Source organism: Delphinus delphis, chromosome 20, assembly GCF_949987515.2.
Source record: "Delphinus delphis chromosome 20, mDelDel1.2, whole genome shotgun sequence".
In the NCBI taxonomy this organism is placed as follows: domain Eukaryota; kingdom Metazoa; phylum Chordata; class Mammalia; order Artiodactyla; family Delphinidae; genus Delphinus; species Delphinus delphis.
Genome location: NC_082702.1, coordinates 25,472,181 through 25,493,297, shown reverse-complemented (window position 1 = coordinate 25,493,297; position 21,117 = coordinate 25,472,181). Strand labels below are relative to the sequence as shown.

Below are 21,117 nucleotides of genomic sequence, written 5' to 3'. Positions count from 1 at the left end.
TAAATTCCCCGGGGGTCTCTCTATCTGCTTGACCCCCTCCCATGCCAGCGGCCTCATTACCTCCTGAGCAGACCTTCCCTCGTAGCCTCTGCTGAAAGAATCCTATCTGTTCCTTCTTGAAGTCTCCCTGTAGTGACTTCTGCTGGTTGGTGCCGGTTTGACCCCTCGAGGCCACATGGCAAGCTCTGTCCCTCTTCCCTGTGACAGCGCTTCAGTTGCCTGAAGACAGCTCTGGGGTCCCCCTGCGCCTGCCCCTCTGGGCTGAACAGTGTCTGTTCCTTCACTTTGCCTCCTACAATGTGGTTTCAAGACCCCCCGCTACCCTGGCGCCCCTCTTTGGCCACCTCCCCGTGGGCCCGTGGACTTCTTGCAGCTGGCTTTCCAGAGCCACCCTGCACAGCCGAGGGCTGTGAGGACACAACTGGGGTTCCACTTCTATTTTTAAAAAAAGGGAAATGTAATGCATAGAAAGTGTTCCATAAGGCCAGCCGCCCCAGAATACCTGCAACGTTTGCAAGGAGGGGCATCCTGGGACAGTTTTATTTTTCTTTGTACGCCCACGTGTCTTTAAATTTTTTTCCCCTACAATCTGGGGAGTTAAAAGGGTAAAAAGCTAAGGGCTTGGGGTGACTTCACTTTAACCAGCTGGTAGTGATTGCCTGCCGAGGCAAGGCCCTGGCTGGGGGTGAGGACAGAGAAGGAGGCAGGATGGGGCCCTGGCTTGGAGGAGCTCACAACCTAGGGCAACCTCGCGTGCTCAAGTACCCCAGCTGAGTGTGGTGAGAGAGGACTGGGGGAACCAGAGGAGGAGGGGTGGAGGGAGGACGGGGGTCTATTTACCCAGGGGTCTGGAAAGGCCTCTTGGATAGTAGAGATCAGGTGGGGCCTCCAACGTGGAGGGGGGCGTTTTAGGTGATGGGAGCAGGAAGGCGTGTGGATGCATGGGCTGGAGCGTGGATGCATAAGCTAGGGAAGGGTCTTTAGGGGCAGAGGGACTGGGGCCGGCTGGTGGCAGGCCCTGGATGCAGACAGAGGACTCTGAAGGTTGTTCTGAAGGTGACAGCACGACAGCAAGAGTGGTGATGATTGGAATAGCTGCGGTGTGCTGTCTCTGGAGACAGAGCTGGGCTGCTGGCTTTCCTCATCTGCAGCTGTGTGACCTTGGACAAGTCATTTACGATTCTTAAGCCTCGGTTTTCTCATGGGAAACAGGATAAGGGGGCTATGAGGATTAAACAGACGATTGCCCCCAAAGTGCTTAGCCTTGTGCCTGGCACCTGGGGCGCCCTGATGATATTCTGCTCTCTACCTATCACGGGTCTTCAGCGGGCTTCTGGGTGCTTTTAAGCCTTATACTGAGCTTATCATGCTTATAACTGTCGATGATGAGTAGGGGCTGGTATTTCTCCCATTTTACAGATGTGTACACTGAGTCAGAGGTGCAGGACCTACACCTAGGCCTGCTGGGTTCCACGTCTGGGCTCTTTCCACTACACTGCCCCCTCTCAGAAGGTTAGGGGGTGGGCTGCCTGTCTTGGGGTTTGTGCCTGGCCCAGATGCCTTTCCAGAGCATCTGGTTTCCAGAGAACTCTTTTTAACCTAATGAGGAGGGGCTGCAGGGCGGGTGTGGGGTCTGTTGGTGGGTACCGGGCCATGTGGAGAACTGGCACCATCTTCTGTTAGCAGCTCAAGCATCCGTCATGGGCAGGTAGGTTGGAGTCTTGACCTCGGCTCCCATGGGGGGCTCCCTGGGCTGGAATATTGGGAAGAGGGGCTGCAGGCTTCTGTTTTTGCCTGGCCCTCAGGTCTTTTGGTGCCCATCTGGCCTGGGTACGTTCATCTCTTTGGCAGGGCCGGGCTGGGCTTCAGGATGATTTCCCTGTCCTTGGGGTGCTCTGGGGCCTCCAGGTCTGAAGAGGGGCCCAGGGGACCGTTGAAATCACCACTGCCCAATTCTCCATTCCAGTAAGGAAGCGCCGGCTGCATTGGCTTCTCGGAGCGCTGCCTGTTCCTCCACAACCCCCAAACCGGAGCATGTGATCAGCTGTGACTAGCACAGTGGGCAATGCTAACAGCAAGGGCGCTCTGGCAGGTCCCTGGAAAGAGCCCAGCCTTGGAGTCCGGGCTGGGCGGGACACCCGCGTGTGACCCGCAGGCTCTCCACTCCCTGGGCCTCAGCTTTCTCCTCTGTGACGTGTGACACACGGGGTTGCCCATCCTGGCCCAACACCCTCGAGAAGAAAATGTGATTCCTTCACGGTGTGAAGGTGTGTTGAATGCAGTAAACCTCCATGCGAACGCCACGGCTTTGTTTGTGGAGGGACCCTGTGGGGAGGTCTCTTAAGCTAAGACCACCACCACCACCCCTGCCCCTTGGTGGGCACCATCTATTGGGCTTTTACTGAACATCTGATGCCATGCTCTGCGTCGTCTTGTGTCATCTCATCGCCTTGCAGTACCTCTGAGGGCTTGATAGTCGCACCACCCCATTTGACCTGTGAGAAAACCGAGAAGAGCCGTAAACCGCTGCTGGGTTCTACCCCAGCTCGTTAGTGGTAGAGCCAGGCCTCGGAGCCAGGGCCCGCCCGATTACCAACCCTGTGCTCTCAACGACTGGAGTTTCCCGACGGGGAGACCGCACAGGCCAAATACAGCGATGAGCTTCCTTGCAGAAGCATGAATAAGAATGGAAACCGAGGCACCTAGACCAGAGAGCTGGGTGTGGCAGGGCAGGACCGGGGGCCCTTGGGCTGAGCTCTGTGCCGTAGAGGCCCCTCAGTGGCCGTCCACAGTGGGGCGAGGAGCCTGCGAGCAAGCGGACGTGCCCCCGCTTCCAGACTACTCTGCAGGTCCCCAGGACTCCCCCTGCCCGAGGGGCCCCAGGCTGCCCTGGGCATCCGTGGGACTCTTCCCGTGTTTGTTTCCCCTGGGGTCGACGGGGGCCTTCAGGGTGCACATCCCCAGGGTCAACGAGGGGGTAAGGAAGGGGGTGGGACCCGGGCAGGGTTTGGACCTGTGGGTGCCTCTCTCAGCGAGGGATGGAGCTGCGGGTGGAAGAGAAGGGGGTGGGCTGTGGGCTGTGGGCGAATGTGAGAGGGGGCCCGAGTGAAGGGCCGGCTGGGTCCTGCCAGCGGGACGGCTGAGCCTGCCTGACGGGCAGTGGGGGAGCTCCCGTGTTTGCCCTGCTGTGAGGCCCTGGTGGCCAGTCCTGCTCCAGACTCCTGGACCTTACTGCCGGCCTTGGGAGCATGCTTCAGGGGCCATGGGCCTTGGTAGAGGCACTGAAATTAGTCCACAAGAACAGGGAGCGTGGATGGTTTTCTCTGGCTGTATGAACCCACCAAGAGGGGCCCCTTTCCCACCCAGGAGCCAGGGCGCGTGCGGAGGCAGAAGTAGTCACATCTGTACGCGCAGGTGCAGGATGGAGACCTGGGGCCTCGGGAGCCTTTCTCATGGACGTTCCTTTCTTCCTGCCATCCATCCTTCTCTCACCTTCCTCAGGGTCTGGGGGTGGGAGACCTGGCTGTGAATTTTGGTTCCACTACCCACGAGCTGCACCATGTGTCACCTGAAAGCTCTCTGAGCTTCTTGGCCTGGTTGAGAGAGCTGCTTGGGACACTGCGAGGAGCCTGGCCCTGGCAGGGCACGTGGGGCGTGTGCAACAGCTCAGCCTACCCTGAGTTGCACGGAGCAGCCGCCCGAGGGTCCGGGCCGGCCCCTGCCAGCAGTGGGCCAGATGTGCTTTTTCGGGTGGGGCGGGGGAGCTTCTCTGCGTGGGTGTCCTCGCATGATGTGTGGGCTGCTATGTTTTGATCCAAGGGAGCCAAACTGATTTTCCTGGCCCATCTCTCCTCCATCCAAAGCAGAAAGTTAAATAAACACAGCCAAGTATTATCACAGGACGGGAGGAAAATGAACTCGGTCCCCATGGGCGGCCACATCTGGCAAGTGTTGGGCCTCTCAGGACTGTGGGATGAGACAGATGTGGTTGCGGGTAGGAAGGGCTCAGTATACCCTCTACCCAGCCATGAGCCTTTTTCCAGGGCTCTGTGCCAGCCTCGGGGCCTGGGGGCTGCAGGCCGCTTGCCTTCATGCTTTGCTGCATCCTTTGCTGTCCACCTGGCCCTTTCTGGGGCCTTGCCTTTGGTGGGGCTCCCCCTGCGTCTTCCTGAGGCTGGTGTTCCCTGGCCCAGCTGGGTGCTTGCACTGGGAAGTGGCCTCAGGCTGGTGTGGCCCACGTGCTCGGGCTCTGCCTGGTGCAGGGAGTGACCGGGCACACTTGGGAAGCAGCTTCCTTGTCCAGATTTTCCGTCCCCCACTCCAGGCCGTGGTGGGCCCACGAGCTAAAAGCTGGGGGAGAGTTTGTAGTTGGCGTATCCCCTGCCACCGTCTGCTCAGCATGACCCTTAAATGAGCTTAAATGGGCTGGGTGGATTTCTGGGGTTCCACGTAGGACAACTGCAATGCACTTTTGGGGTGGGAGGAAATGAACAGGTGTGCCCCCCCTTCATTTATTTATCAAAGTCGCCCAGCACTGCGCATGCCTGTGGTCCTCAGAATGTGACATTCTGCATTCCTGAGTCCTGTGGTGATACAGGTGGTTGATAGGTGAATGAGTTTTTTTCGTCCATACTTACATATTTATTCCACGATTAGGAAAATGTTACTTTATATATTTATTCTAATAGCTATTAGAAATTTGTTCCTAGCACACCAAATGTGTGATTTTGTGAGTAGCGCTGCCTAGAAGGAGGCTGGAAGAGAAGGTATTTAAATAAGAGAAGGGGGTTGATATGAAGAAAAGCATCGGTCACACTCGGTGTGACAGGTGGTGTGACTTGGCCAAGCTCCCAGGGGAGGTCTGGGGAGGCCCTGCCGGCTCTGGGGACCAGACGGCTCAGGAGGGCGAGCCCAGGGAGACTCCTGCCCTACCCCGAGATGGTCATCCTCTCAGGAACTTTGGGCAAGTTTGGATGATGTAAGGCCTGCTTTAGGGAGATCAGCTGCCAGATGGAGGTGCTCAGGGCCCCCTGAAGGCCTCCATGTGCATTCTAACCACGGTGGGTGGGCAGCGGCGCTGAGCTGAGGGGCACATCTGCGCCAATGAAGTGTCCCCCTCCCAAATCAGACTTATTTAAAGTATTGACTCTTTAAACTGCAAAGCATTATTATTGCCCCTACCCCAGGGACATCCCTGTGGAATTACAACATGTTCGGAAACGGTCATTACAGTTCATTCCTGTGGAAGACTTGGGGCTTTTGATATGAAGAAAGAGATGGAGGCTGGTCTGTGTTTCCAGAATGTAATGAAAACACTAACACACACCCGTGCGCATGCACACATGCACGTGTACACACACACCAGTTTTCAGTAACAGACTCGGTTTCCTCTTTGCTTGTGTCTAAGATAAACCACATGTATAACAAGGTACTGACGTTTATTTATAATATGTTAGCACAGAGGATAAGTTGTTAAGGGGTCGTAAAAAAATATTAGTCTCTACTTTATGGTGCTATTCTTTAAGTGAAAGTGGAAAAAAGGCAAGAGAGTGGGATTCTGGTCTCACCCGCTCCTTTCTTCCCGCCCTAAACAGCAAACAGAACTGGGCAGATGCCGTTCCCTTCTCCCCCGAGTGAGGGGCGGGGGCCCCAGGCCGATGTTCCCTGACCCCGTGGCCCTGGTGCCCACCTTCACGTCCCCAGCGCTCAGTGGGCCTCTTCCACGCACCCCTTTGTGTGGGGTGTTATCTCGGCCCCTCCGTGCACGGCAGAGTGTGCCCTCGGCTTTGTCACCTTCCGTCAGAGTTGGACAGCTGGTGGGTGAGAACCCAGTGTTGCCATCGAAACAGGATGTGGAGCCAGACCCCGTCGTAAATTCACATTTATATGCTGCATGTTTCTGGTTAATGAGACCGTGCAGGGGCGACTGTATGAAATGAAATATATATATGAACAGGGATATTAACCTCAGGAGAGACGGGATTAAGCATGAGGGCAGCCTGGGGGGCCTGGAGCCCTCCAAGTGCTAAGGCCCAGGCAGGTGGGTCCCCAGAAAGGGAATTTTCAGGAAACATCCCAACCCTGAATGGTTTTGCTGGGAGCACAGACACAAGAGTCTTTTTTAGCGTTCTCACTAGGTTCCGGGCACTGGGCTAAGCCCTTTACATGTGTTATTTCACTTTGTCTTCAAAACAAACGGGAATTTTATTACCCCCACTTTATGGATGTGGAACCAGGACTGAGAGGCCGAATCCAGGCCCTGGGGAGTGTGGGTGACTGACCTAGGCTGACACCCCCAACGTTGACCTCGCAGACTGGGCTCTGGAGGGTTGCAAAAAGAGGAGTCATTTCAACCCCACCTTCCCCGTCAGCTGTGGCTTTTCTGAGGCAGCACAGGAGGCCTGGGAACCTCGGGCCGTCAGTTACCATTCGTTCAGCACAGGCTGGGAGGCGTGTTGGGTTGGTGGTAGCGTGTGAGCTTTGGGGCCACGTGAGATTTGGCTGCAAATTTGACCTCTACTTCCCATTGCTTGTATAATTTAGCCCAGTTAAAAAAATCATTTAGGCCCTGGTTTCGCCATCTGTGAAATGGGCACCGTCACCCTTTGTCAGGTCACTGGGAGGATTAAACATAAATGTGATGATGTGTGTGAAGAGCGTTAAGTGATTGTCGTTTCTAGTGTCACTGATATGTGCAGTCTTGTGCCAAGTGAGCTGGTGGTCAGGCTGACCCTGGAGAAAGAGGAGACACAGGGGGTCTCCCTAAAGGGGCCGAGAGTACAGTTGGGGGCAACACATGCTGTAGGATCATTTTTCTTTGCCAGGCACCTGAGTGTTGGGCTCAGGACCATGTGCCTTATAAACACCTTCTTATTTTATCCTCAGAGCTACCTTGCAGGATTGTTATGCACAGAGAGGTTACTTCATTGGTCAGGGTCACACAGCAAACCATGGCACACGGGGATTTGATCCTAAGGCGTCTTTCTTGGGCAATAACGCTGCTGCAAAGGAGGCTAACGTAAGTCCAGGGCCAGGGTGGTCAGGGAGAGATTCTTGGAGGAGGTGAGCCTGAGCTCTGGGCAGTGTTTCTGACCAGGGAAGAAGGGTGGTTATGTAGCTGGTGGTCAGGCTGACCCTGGAAATTTGGGCAAGAAGCTTGAAGCCCTGTACCCACAGGCAGAATCCAAAGTAGGGCTGGGTGGGGCCTGGTGGGGTTGCCTCAGATTCCCCCGAGTTTATATCAGTATATTTCCTTGTTTAGGCAAATGCAGTTTGATTTGATTTTCCTGAACTTCATCTTTGAGCAGGAAATGTTTTATTTACATTAAAAAAGAGACCCACAGACTTTAGAAATTTTTAATCCATGAATATCAGTCTTCCTAAAATAAGATTTACATGTTAATGTAAAAGGAAATCAGAATTTTATCTGCAGTTGGAGTAGAAACTCATCCTAGCTCTAGGCGTCTCTGGAGCTATGACTGTGGACGGGAAGACCCCATGTCAGAGCGCTGAGCTGTGGGCTGTGGGTGGGAGTTGGTCCCTGCTGTCCTTTCACCTTTCCTAGCTCCGACCCGCTCCTTCATGCTACACTCTGGGTCCTTATTGTGTCCACTTGTTTTTGTCTCTGAGATTGGGATTCATTTAGCATCTTCCATCATACCGTAGTTTGTTCATCCATCCATTCATTCATTCACTTAGCTGTCATTATGTACCAGCCCCCAAGGGGCACAACAGTGGTAACATTTGTCACCATGGAGTTCACGGTGTGAAGGTTGTAAGTCAAAGTCCAAGTCCGTTTTCTCATCTTTCTCATAATGCCTAGCTCAGAGCTAGGTCACCTGAGGCACTCAGTGCTTATTTAAGGAGGAAAAGGCCAAATACACGGTGGCAGTATGTCTCAAAAGCCTGAAAATCGGCAAACTCTTTGTCCTAGTAATCCTGTTTTGGGGAACTAATTCTAAGAAAAATCATTGAGCAGGCTTGCGGTCGTGTTTTATGTGTGTGGATGGCTTTGCAACGTGGCTTCTCTTACAGCCGAAAACAACTAGCAGTGGCCTAGATGTCCAGCAACAGGACATTGGTTAAATTAGTCCTGGAGCCTCCTATGATGGGACTCAGGCCACCATTAATAACATCCGTGTTGGTCCATGGTTTTGATGTGAAAAGATGTTCATTATATATTGCTGAGATAGGAAAGCAGGTTCCAGAACTGGTTGTGTTGTTCAATTGCATGTATTGTTTCAACTTTCTATAAAGTTGTGACAATGCATTTATACAGGGAAAGTTGTGCTTTTAGTTTCCCCATTCTAACTCACTCACTATTTCCTACTTTTCTACATTGTACATGGAGCGTTTATTTCAGAAACTTTTATAACAAGAAAAAAGATGCTTGATCTAGGACACAGTAAGAGAAGGGCAACGGTGAGTGAATTCTGGGACATGGGGCCTGAGCCTGAGCAAGACAAATGGGGTAGGTGGGGAGAGCCAGGAAGGCGCCCCTGCCCCACCCCTGCTTGGTGCCCGCCCCTCCGTGGCACTGCTTCTTTAGCTGGTGGTGTGCTGACTGTGCACATCTTTTCCCAGCTCCACGTCCAGCAGCGTCCTCTTCGGTAGCTTGACAGTAGCTGTGGTGGGAGTATTTCACTATAGAAAGTGGCAAACACTGCAGACCAGAGCCCTTTTCCTCCCTGGACCACTGTCTTCTTAAAGATTTACCACACACCCCTGTCTCACATGGTTTTCCTTCTCTCCCCAAGGACCTGTGTGCTTGGGAGGAGACCCCAGAGGATGAATTCTCTTCTTGGGTTCCCCTGGAGCTGGCACAGAGAGGGACAAGCTTCTGTAAATTTCAATCCCTGGGGAAAGAGAGAGAGAGAGGGAGAGAGAGAGAGAGAGAGAGAGAGAGAGAGAGAGAGAGAGAGAGAGGGAGAGAGAGAGAGAGAGAGAGAGAGAGAGAGAGAGAGAGAGAGAGAGAGAGAGAGAGAGAGAGAAGCCTTTCATTGGCTGACCGCAGTCAGTGTGAACCGGAGCTGCTGCTTGCAGAAGTAAAACAAAGGGGTAAAGAATCCCAGTCCTGGCTCCACCTCTCCATGACCTTTGGCAAACTGCTTAGTTTCCTCATCTGTAAAAGGGGGTTAACAAAGGTACTTATCTCATAAGAGTGTGTAGGCCAGTGGTTCTCAAACTCTAGCAGGCATCAGAATCACCTGGAATGCTTGTAAAAATACAGATCGCCAGGCCCCACTCCCAGAGATTCTGCATCCCTCTCAAGCTTCCAGGTGATGCTACTATTGCAGGTCTGGGGACTACATTCAGAGAAGCACTGCTCTGGGCAATTAAAAGTGTACAAAGTGCTCATCACAGCACTGCTGAGAGCTCAGCAACACGTAGCTGCTTATTCATGGAAGAACCATGTGGTAGGGAGCATTGTCTATGAGGACTCCAGGGCTTGGGAGCTAGAGTATTCGAGTTCAGGACTTTTGTTACCTTGTCTGCCCCCCTGGGTGAGCTGTTTCTCTTCTCTGGGACTTTTCTTTCCCCTTCTGTGAAATGGGTGAGTAAAGCCTTGACTTTCAGGTAGCAGCTGAGGAAATACCTGTAAGCGCCCTCTGGTGCTGGGTGTTTGTGGCTCTGAGCTAAAGCTACACTTGGAAACATCGCTCTGGCCTTGAGAGCCCATGGGCCGACTTCTGGACGAATGTTTGGGCTCCCCGGGCTTTATTGCCTCATCAGAAATGTGGGGATTTGAGGCCTCCCTTAGGCGGCGGCGGGGAGGATTTAATGGGAGCCTGTAGGTGGGATGCTCGGCGTGACGCCTGGGGCCACTGGGGCTCAGGGAAGGTTGCTCTTCTGGGGGAGAGTCCTGGCTCTGGCCTAGATCTACTCCAGTTGGACACACCCCAAGAGTAGTGTAAGGTGTGTGTGTGTGTGAATGTGTGTGGTATGTGTATGCCGTGAAGAGGTGTTTGAACGGAAGGGAAGCTATGGACCGGGACAGAGAAGGCCAATAGATTTTTAACCCAGCTTGTTGAGCCTTTTGAAGCTGCATCTGTGCCTCGTGAGAAGGAGTGCCTTGACTCATCAGCAGTGCCTGCCACGGGTGCACGACAGGGGAGCTGGGGCAGGTGTGCCACTGTGTTCTATCCCCGGTCTAGTGAAAAACCCATTTTACGAGGACTTAAAGAAAACTTGAAATGTTTCACATTTATTACCCTGTGTTTTCCATCATCACCATCATTATCATCACCCTCATTTTCATTTTATTAGGGAAGGGTGGGGGAAAGGAATCAAATTTCTGCAGGGTTCCCCAAAATATAGATTCTGCTGACCTTGTAGCTTCTGTTCCTTCTGCAGATATCTCCCAGTTCTCCTTTGGGGTGTGTGGGGTGCAGACGGGGGGACCCGGGAGGGAGAGGGAGATGAGCTGGCACAGAAGCTGAGCCCTTGGCTGTGATCTCCAGATGGTCCCACACTTAGGGACACCTTCCCTGCACCGTGGCGGGGACAAGAAGGCGGTGATGCCGAAAGATCCATGGCCCTCACTGAGCCCTTCCTGCGGGGGGCTAGGGGTGGATCTCGGTGGGAAACTTGATCTCACTGTTCGAGCCCTCCCTCTTTACCTGCCAGCCACCGCAGGGGGTGAAGGGGCAGCTTGAGTTATCGCAGTAACGCTAATATTGACCGCGTGTTCGCCTTGAGCCATGTGCTTCACGAATACCGCTGCATTTAGTCTTCTCGACATTCCTGTGATGTGGGTACTAGTGTTACCCCCATTTTACACAGGAGGCAACCAAAAGTCAGAGCGGGTCAAGCATCCTGCCCCAGATCTGTAAGTGGCAGAGCTAGGGATGGTCCTGGGGAGCCCTATTTCAGGGCCCACTCCCCGAATCCCTTCATTCTATAGCTTCTCTCCAGATACCCTCATCCCACTCATCTGTCCTGCTAGATGAGCTCCGTGGATGGCTTCTGGAAATGTCACTTTCCTGGTGAGGATGGAACAACTTCTATTCTGGAGTTCTTGGACTACTCCTAGAGCCCTGTGTGCTCCCTGTGTTGTAGATAAGCAAGGCAAGGAGAGAAAGGGAAGACAGTGGCCGAGTGAGATCTAGGCTTCCTACCTCTCTGCCCAAGATAGCCCAGGGGAACAATTTATGAAAAAATTTCAGTAACCTTTCATGTTTTCATAGGTGCTGGTTCTAAAGTACGCATTTAAGGGGAAAGTTAAATATTACCAAAATTGCTGTAAAAATATATTACAAAGCAGCCGACTTGTGGACCCACCCACTATCTCTTAGTAAGTCTAGGTAACAGTTTTTCCTCCAACTTTGGGACATACCGCCATTGTGTGTGTGTGTGTGTGTGTGTGTGTGTGTGTGTGTGTGTGTGTTTAAAAGCACTAGATCTGATGGCAGAAGGCTTCTGGTTAGGAGCGATGTTGTCCAAAAATAGATTTGCTTTAAATCCTAGACCCATCTTCCTGGTGGTGAGGTGCTCAGGTGACAGGGGTGTGGACAGATTGATGGGAGGGTACAGAGAGTCTCAGCCCTTCTCGCACCCTGGCTCTGGGCAGGTGCGCATGGAGGAGAATGGCAGGTGGTCTTACCTGCGTCATTTAAAGTGTTAGTTTCCTCTCTTTTCAGCAAATGGCCGGGGAATCGTGGGGTTAAATCAATGGGTTTGTGATGTGACCCTGTCGCAAGGTCTTGGTTCCTCTGAGGGTCTGAGCTTGGTGTGAGGGGGCTGGCGTTGGGGGGCTTGGGTAGTTTTAGCTTTGGCTGCAGAGGGCCTGTACTCTTCCATGCCATGACTCTCCCAACCCCATCCACTGCCTGTCCCCCATCCCCACCAGAGAGGAGCCTTGAAAGTGTGGGCCCACTGGTTGAGTTTGCCCCCGACCCTGGTCATTTTGCCCTGAAGCCTGATGCCAGAGATGGTCATGGGCTATGCTTTATAGCACATCTGTGTGGATTAGAAAAAAGGCCAGCTGTGCCTTTGTGCAAAAACAATGGGTACCCCTTCCTCTGGACATTCATAGCCTTGCACCAGAACAGATAGACTGTGGGCTAAATTTCAACCCTCTCTCACCACCTCTGCTGGGCCTCTTGTGCAGTGCACAACCTGCACATACGTACACAATAGTCTTTCCTGCTTTACACTTTTTCGTTCCTTGAGTTTGCTTAGTACTAAGTCAGGAGTGATGCTCCATTTCACGCTTGACAATGAGTCTGGGCTCTCAATGTGTCCTTTACTCTCCTGGGCCCTGGCCTGGTGTGGGTGAGAGCGTTTCCCCAAGGCTGAGCCAGGGAGAGCAGCCATGTGCCCCTTGCCAGGCTCACCACCTCTGCTGGGGCAGGGATGCCTCTAGGGAGCCTCTGTCAGGCCAGGGTAGGTGCAACCCTTCCCTAAGGGTAAGGTGATCCCTGGGACAAAAACCAGCAAAGCATGGAGTGGTCCCTTCAGACCCTGGGACCACCAGCCAGAGGAGGGGCCAGCTGAGAAGATGCCTCAAATAAAGCCCTTTTTGGAGGGGCAGATTCTAGATCTTTTTGATGAAAACTATGGATCCTTTCCCCAGAGAAGCGCCTCGCTGCACACATGTCCAGAGGCTTACATCCAGGAGCAGGGCCTTCGCAGATCCTTGAAGACAGGCTGAGCAGCTGGCCTGTTGTGGATTTTGGGGTAGGGAAGGGGGCTTTGGGGGCCCTGCTGCCCTGCTGGAGGCCTCCTCTGATCCTCGGACCGATGCCTGCCTCTGCTTGTCTCTCTCGTTCACCTCCTGACACCGTCTGCCTTAGCACTTGTGCTTGAGCTTTCCTGCCTCGAACCTACACCTTGTCTGTCAACCCAGATCCTGCCTGACTTTGATCAACCTCCATGTGCGGCCCCAGTCCTGCGCTGGTTCTAGGGCCCCGTTTCCAGCCTCCCACCTCAGCCCCTTGCCTCCCCCTTCTTTTCCCTTCCGCAGCTCCATCTCCTCTGCGTTTTCAAGGTAATGGGGAGCCCCGAGGAGAGGATACTCCTCCCCAGGCCAGGAGCAAGTGGCACTGGGGAGGTGGCTTATACAGGTGCTCACCTAGCACCACCTGCCCCTGCTGGAGGGTTCTGTAAGTCCAGAGGCCCAGCACACAGGCTTTGGATCTCACTGGCATCTCATTGATGGTGGCAAGGTCATCCTGGTGCATAGACGGGCAAGCTGTGGGTACTCCCAGAGTAAGGGGGTTGTGGTCGCTTATGAGCCCACTGCTGAGTTGGGCAGACAGCATCTGGTGGGGCTCACAGGTGTATACACCCATGGGGCAGTCAGCCATCACAACATGTGATCCCAGAGTAGAGAGAGAACACAGAGTTCTGATCTGTCTGATGCCCTGAGAGAGCCTCAGAATCTTTCTTAACACACCTCAGGAACCATGGTGAATACGTTTTGTGCACTCTTCCATGGGAACATAGGCCCTGCACCTCCATTCCTTTCATACACACTTTGTCACGTATCCCCTCGTTTGCTGCTGCACCCCTACCCTGTGTGTTCACACTCACTCTGTGCCCCTTCCCCATGTGTATACACTTGTCCCCACGCGCCCTCCCTTTGTGTACATACTGGCCTTGTGCACCCACCTGGTGCTTACAACGCCCATCATTCACAGGAGTGGATCTCCCTGTGCTCCCCTTGAGGCTGGGCACGGCGGGGGTGTGTACTTTGGCCTCAGTGGTGCCAAGTATCTTATAAATTAAAAAGTTAGACGTGGAGTCTGGGGGAGTCCCCAGAAAGCCCCTAGCTCCCTGGCTGCCTGGGCAGCCCCTTAGGGTGTTGTCCATATTGGCCATTGTGCTGATCAAGTTTTCTCTGAGATGCTCACCCCTCGGTGTTCATCGTGCCCCTGCAGCAGAATTCCGCTTTGGGGACGGCTCCGGCCCCCCAGCAAGTGCCTGGCTCCAGCTGTAGGGGAGGCCTTCCTTGCTCTCTGCCTGCTGCCCTTGCCAGTTATCTTATTGTTGAAGAGGCCAGCCTGGACAGAAGAGGCCGCCTGGAGGGGAGGAGAGCCTTTTCACGTTCAGGGTCGGGTAGCACAGGGCCTCGTGATGGTTATGGTGGGCGGTTGGGCGTCACTCTTTCTCATCAGGAGTGTTTATACCTTCAAAAAACATAATGTGGGCCAGGGGATGGGATGTCAGTGGGGTGAATGTCAGCAGTTGTAAGAAAGTGCATTCGTGCCCATGTCACTAGGCGAGTTGGCCCTCGCTGTGAGGGATGTGGTTCTGGGGATGCTGGTGTGTGATGCGGCCGTTTGCATGTAATCATGTCTGTCACTTTGGAATTCCCCAGCCGGCGGCGTCGGGTCGCCCTCTTCCTCTTCCCACCTCTGCAGTCTTATCGTCCCAGGAAACAGAGCCTTGAATGCTCCCAAGAGCTCCGGAATAGCAGATGTTTTCTCATTCTCCTTCCCATAATGGCTGAAGCCAAATCTTAGGGAGGGAAGGATTTGGCATCCTAGGGACATCCTCCGGTTCAACGACTTGGAAGGTCACACTTCCCAACCAGAGAACTGAGTGGACCCAAGTGTGGGGACTTTTGCCCTGATACCTGGAGTACGTCGAGGGCAAAGGGAGAACTAGGGTTGTGCATCATGTCTTGGTCCTAGGTACCCACACAGATCTTGTTGACAGTGTCCTGTGAAATGGTAGCATGATGACCTTACAAATTGGCAGCAACCTCTCAACAGAAGCAATATATATATTACATTTTAAAGTAAGTAAACGATGACATGGGAAGGAAACTGATTTCAGGTGTGGCCCTGAAAGCTGCTAACGACTACTCCTTTCATGCACGGCCTGCTTCCGATCACTTTAGGCGTTACCCGCCTGTGTTTCGGAGGCTGTCTGGCTGGAATCAGCTTGGGGAGTAAATCAGTTTTGCCTGCCTCGAGGTCTCGATTCGTAGTTACGAAGCTGCATATTTGAAAGCCCCACCCCAGCTGTAACGAGCTGAGTCAAACAATAGCTTTGGTCCCAACCCAGATCGTCTCTGCATTTCATTGTCTTAATGCCGAGTTTCTACTCTCAGAATGCAAACTTGGGAAAGAGAGGGCCCTTGGTTAGCATTCCTTGGCCTCTGCTCAGTGACGTGGATGTGCCCTCTTGGGCGAGCTGTTTCTGAGGGTTGAAAGAAAACATGTTCTCTGAGGCTCTATGGGGGGGCCTGGTGTAAGATCACGGGTGGACAATAAAGAGGGTAAGAGTCACGCAGAGCAGGCCTTGTTAATTCCGAGAGCTGTTCCAGCCCTGGCACCAAACCCACCTGGGTGCTTGAGCCACTGTTCCAGTGGATGACAGCCGTCATCCCATTGAATCTTCCCAATAACGCTGTGGCTGAGGTACCATTTTTACCTCCGTGTTTGAGATGGGAGAACTGAAGCCTAGAGGTTAAACAGTTTGCTCGAGGTCATATAATTAGAGGCAGAATCGGGGTTTGAAGCCGGTGTCTGACCACAAGCCAACCTGCTTTTTCCTCTCCCAGCTCGGCCACCCGGCATGCTGTGTACCTGCCTTCTGAGGGGCAGGTTGGGGTTGCTGCTTTCCAGTCTTGAGTTGCTAGGATTCTGGACAGCATCCTCTGTATCTCAGGTGGACACAGGAGCAGGCTTCGAGACGGACAGTCCTGGGTTCCAGCCCCAGCGTTGTGTGGACTCTTTCTAGCTGTAGGACCTCCGGCACGTCACATCACCTCTCCAAGTGTGTTGATGGGGATTAAACACACAGAGCAGTGCCTGGCTCACAGTGTGTGCCCATGTAGAGACAGCGACATCGCAAAGAGAACAGGGTGGTACGTGGTGGCTTCAGCCTGCACATGTGTAGAACTCCAGAGCCCATTAAATCTGAAAAATACTGTGTATGCACATTTTTGGCTTAAACAAAGTTCCATTTTACAAAGTCCATAACCCAGCTTTAATATTATTACATGCCTAGACTGGGATTAATTCCAGGACAAGAGCTTTAGTATGCTGTATAGAATTTCTCCCGTGTTCTCCTAGTGCATGGCCTCCACGGCCACCAGCCTGGTCTCACACACCGGGCCGCAAGGTAGTGGGGACACCTCACCCCTCCCCAGCTTCATTCTGTGGCCTCTGGGGTGGAGTGGAGAAGTGAGTTGCTTTCTTTCTTTCTTTTCTTTTTTTTTTTTTTAAATAAATTTATTTACTTATTTGGCTGCATTATGTCTTCGTTGCCGTGCGCGGGCTTTCTCTAGTTGCGGTGAGCGGGGGCTACTCTTCATTGCGGTGCACCGGCTTCTCATTGTGGTGGCTTTTCTTGTTGTGTAGCACGGGCTCTAGGCGCACGGGCTTCAGTAGTTGTGGCACGCGGGATCTAGAGCACAGGCTCAGTAGTTGTGGCGCACGGGATTAGTTGTTCCGCGGCATGGGGGATCTTCCCGGACCAGGGCTCTCGAACCCTTGTCTCCTGCACTGGCAGGTGGATTCTTAACCACTGCACCACCAGGGAAGTCCGGTGAGTTGCTTTCTGATGTCACTGGCCCAGGACTGCTGACCACGGAAGAGTCGACCCCAGCATGTCCTGAGGTCTGTCTGTGGGTCAGCTCTCAGTGTAGAGGATAGCACACCATGCTTTGCCAACCTCTGAGAGTCACTTGTTTGTTTCTTGGAATAATCGAGAAAGCCTTCACATCTCAGTGGTGGCCTAAGGGCTCTTGGTAGGAGGTCAGTGTCTGGAGGACCAGGAGGAGGACTGAGTCTTCACTCTACTCCTGTGAGTGTCAAATGGCTTTATCTCAAGTGGATACTCTGATTATAGATAGTAATGGCCTGCCGCACTGCGTAGAGAAAGATTCTTATGCTGTGTCTTGTTTGAGGCAGTGCTGTGATCGATCTGTGATGTCTGCCAGGGGCACAAGGATGGGGGAACCATACAGATACAGCACTTATTTGCTGTTTATGTTTTGTTCTGATTATTTTACATCTCTGTGAAACCAACAAAGGCCTCTTTTGTAGGCTTGACCCCTTTGCCCCCTGATCATGGGTATTATAGGGACCGCCACAAATGATCCTTCCTCCTTGCCCTGTGCCCCACCCCAGTGACCTGTTTGCACAGATTTCAAACTCACAGGCCCATCTCTGTTCTCTCTTTTAGTTGAAGAGGGGGAGGCCTCGGACTTCTCGCTTCCCTGGGATTCCTCCGTGACAGCATCAGGTAAATGCCCAGGGGCTGGTGGGAGAGTTGGTGGGGGTCCCGGGGGGCAGGCTCAGGAACTCAGAAAGCCACCCAGCTGGTTATGGAACATATTCTTCCTGTCACATTCCTATCTCCAGTCCAGATTACCCCATGCAACACGATTTTTATATCAGTTCCATATGGTCAATAAAATCTATTACATACAGAGACTACTATGCCTTTATTCCCCTGGGGACTGTGTTTCCATCTTGTGGGCACATTCAGATGGGCCACCACACCCCGACTACACAGGCTTTTGAAGCTCCCTGCCATGGGCGTCGCTGCACATTCATTCCAACCTAACTCCATAAAAGCCCCTTTAATAGGACATTTAAACTCCAATCAAAATCAGAATTCCTGTATTTGCCTTCCGGGAAGGGGCTGCATTGCACTCTCGGGCGTGCAGACCCGAGCCCAGGCCTCCAGGAGTTGGTAACAAGGGGAGGTCAGACTTGTGGGGTGCCTGGCCATTGTGGGGTGATGGGGGTGACTTGGTAGTCAGGGGACTTGGGTTTTGCAGCTCAGTTCTGCCCTAGCTAAGTTCCTTCCTGTGCCTCAGTTTCTCCAGCTATAAAACGAGGTGATGAATGAGGTTTTTCTCACTGTAAAGTTCTGTAATTGGGAGCTGCCTGTGGAGCTGGGGATGGGAACTGGCTTGGGGTCCTTGGGAGCTCCTGAGCGGAGGGCACGGTGCTCCTGTTGGCTCTGCATCCAGCGAGCACCTTCCTTGGCAGCAGGGCTCTGGCTTCCTGTCTGGCAGGCGCCAGGCTCTCCTGCCTTGTCTCCTGTCCCAGGATCCTGACCACCTGGCTCCGGCTCCACAGGGGAGAATCTTGGGCCTGAGAAGACCTACGAGGGAGTCATTTAGTCCCACCGCCTTCTCTTTTAGGTGTGGAAACTGAGGCAAGGAGGGAGGTATGATCTGGGTCAGTAGTTCCAAGAACGAGGTGTTAGGGAACAGGCATATGAACATTTAACACTTGAATGGTTACACGCTGAATTTGTGATTTTATGGCCATGTGTGATTTAAGATGATGCGGAAGTCATTTAAGTGAGAAAATTGAGTTGACAAAGTTTTAAGTAACAGTATGTAATATGCTCGGAGTCAGCAAAATCATGAAGGTGGCTCCCAGATGAGTGAAATTTGGGAAATGCTGGTATAGACGGGGCAGAAGGGGAGTGGGTGCCAACACGCGAGCCCAGGTTCCCGGACTCCTAGTCCAGTGCTCTTTGCAGCAGGATCTGTGCTGACTGGAGAGTCTGAAGGGTCCTGGCTGGGTCCTGGCTGACCCAGGCTTGGGCACTGTTGTGTCTGCAGGTGCCTGGCCCTTGGTGACAGGGGCTCCCTCCAGGGCAGGGGCTTTGTCTGAAGGCAGAATGGGGAGGTGCTCAAATTCTTGGGAGGAGAGTCCAGAGTTAGGACAGGACTTGGGGTCCACACGGGGTAGGATAGGGGAAGGGGCCGTGTGGTCCCTGCCCTGTGGCCTTCTGTGCGGGAGAGATGCACTCCCCATGGCTGGAGGAAGCACAGTGAGGTTATAAAGCTCGGCATCTCATCCAGGCGCACTGACAGACTTGGGGGTCCACGTGCTCAGGCACGCAGCCAGCTCTGAAGAGGGTCCCCACTCTGCTCCGAGCCCCCGCACCAGGAAAGCACCCAGCCTGGTCGTGTCCCTATAAAGTCTTCCCTCCCAGCTGTTTTCCCAGTGGTGTCGGTGGCGATAGGACAGTCAAGGACAGCCGCGGGGTGCCAGGAGGGCGCTGGCAGTGTTGCGGTGGATGGAGAGGCCGGTGCAGGGAGCGTCAGGCGCCTGGGCTGCATCCCTAGGGCCGGCCTGCAGAAGGCAGGGCAGTGCCAAGGGGCTGCATGGGGGCCTGCGTTCTGCGGTGCTCTGAGGCCACAGCGGAATGGCCAGCCCTCGGGCCTCCGGGGCGCTCGGGAGTGCCGAAGGTTGTGGGACTTGCCCGTTTCCAGCCAAGAGCTGAGCACGCCCCACGCGCGTGTGCGGGAAGAGGTGCACCGCTCCTTGTGAGTCCCTCCGGCCCTCAGGGACTCCCTGGTGCCAGTCAGCTTTGGATCGTCTGCTCGGAGATGGGGAAAGGGAGGGCAAAGCATCCCGGGCACTGGGTAGTCCACAGCCGGGCAATGGATTGTTTTGTTTTCTTTGGCCCGTTTCTGAAGATTTTTTTACAGTGCATTCATGTGATAAATTTTCCTTCCCAGTTCTGTTGGGCTTGGGCTATTAAAGTCAGCTTGTATTCCCTGAGCACGGGACTTGTGAGATGGAGCAAATCCCGGGTGGCAGGATGAGGTCGGTTTGGGAGGCAGCCCTGGAGCCGGGCATGGATGTTTAGTGAACACTTACTTGGTATGTGCCAGGGCATGGAGCAAAAGCTTTACCTCCAGTATCTCATTGGGCCATCATGACAACCCTATGAGGTGGGTGCTATTTCCAGCAGCAGCTCCAGAATTTCTCCGTGGGCTGGTTGGGGGCCGCCATCTGGTAGAGGACAGGGCCAAAGGCCTGGTTGAAGCTGCTTTAGTATAATGCTTTTCATTAAGCTGAGAAAATGTCACTTGGCTGCATCAGAAAATGGGGGCAGGTGCCAAAGAAGATTATGGGGGAGCAAAGCCTCCCGAGCCACCCTTGGCGCTGTTGCTGAGAATTGCTGTCCTCACTTGGCGGATAAGGGAAGGAGGCTTGGAGCTGTGTAGTAGCGGATCCACAGTCCCCAGCCAGGATGCTGTGGAGAAGGGACTCGAACCTAAGTCCTCCTGCAGCCAGAGACTGGGGTTTAGCCTCTGCACCGCCTGACACTGGCTAGGAGACAGCTGAGCAGAGACCTGAAGGCATCGTGGGGGCTTTGGGAGGGTCCCTGGCGTCACAGGACCCAAGGTGGCCATGGAGGATCTTTTAGCTCATCAGCCCAGAGGAAGGCAGGGTGAGGTGAAGAGGGTGGGCGGAGAGCATCTTACTGGGAGTGCAGAGCTTTGAGTACCAGGCAGCTCCTCTTTGTGGGGACCCAGCCTGCCTGGGGTGCAAACTTCCCCTTGCCTGCTTTTCCTGGCTCCGGGAATGTGATGGAGAACTCCAATAAAGAAGCAGAATGCACAGTGGCATCCGCTCCCTGTGGGGACCCTGTGGCCACTGCCCCCAGCAACAACCTGGCCTGCTTTGTCTGTGCCCTTGAGTCGGGGCCCTGACAGTCATGGGGAGCCCGGCTTGGCAGGGAGGGGAGTGAAGTGATCGGCTCACAGCAGTTCTCCCGCCTGGCCAGGGGGTCACGGGAGGAAGGAGCGCACTCTTGCCTCTCTGCTGGCAAACATGGGGCTGCTGATAGTGGAACCGGGGGAGGAAGCACTGCATCCAGAGCCGGGGGACGGGAGTGCCTAGCAGGTATGGGATTTTAAATCATTCCCTTTGCGTCCTGTCTTTTCTTATCCATAAAAAGGAGGATGAAGGGACAGTATCTTATAAAGAGACAATTTAAGTGAGAGAATTTTTTTAACATCTTTTTGGAGTATAATTGCTTTACAGTGTTGTGTTCATTTCTGCTGTATAACAAAGTGAATCAGCTATATGTATACATACATCCCCTTATGCCCTCCCTCTTGCGTCTCCCTCCCCCCCGCCCTGCCTATCCCACCCCTCTAGGTGGTCACAAAGCACCGAGCTGATCTCCCTGTGCTATGCGGCTGCTTCCTACTAGCTACCTATTTTATAAGTGAGAGAAATTCTTAACCTGTTTTGAGCCACAGATGCCTTTGAGCATCCAAGGGAAGGAAGCGTGTGGATTCTCTTCACAGATGCACAGAGCATTTTGCATGTGATTTGGGGGGAGGCGTCACAGATTACTCCCAAGCTCTTCCTCTTGCCGGGCCACGGGTTCAAACTC

The 21,117-nt window shown here is 53.6% G+C and overlaps 1 protein-coding gene across 2 annotated transcripts in view; it reads left to right on the top strand.

Moving 5' to 3' along the window:
* ZNF423 (zinc finger protein 423) overlaps positions 1–21,117 on the top strand; it is a 328,113-nt gene that overhangs the window by 40,386 nt on the left and 266,610 nt on the right. For both annotated transcript variants that reach the window (XM_060000399.1, XM_060000400.1), the window contains exon 2: positions 17,140–17,199. In XM_060000399.1, coding sequence (XP_059856382.1) covers positions 17,140–17,199 — 60 coding nt within the window. The remainder of the gene's footprint in view (positions 1–17,139; positions 17,200–21,117) is intronic.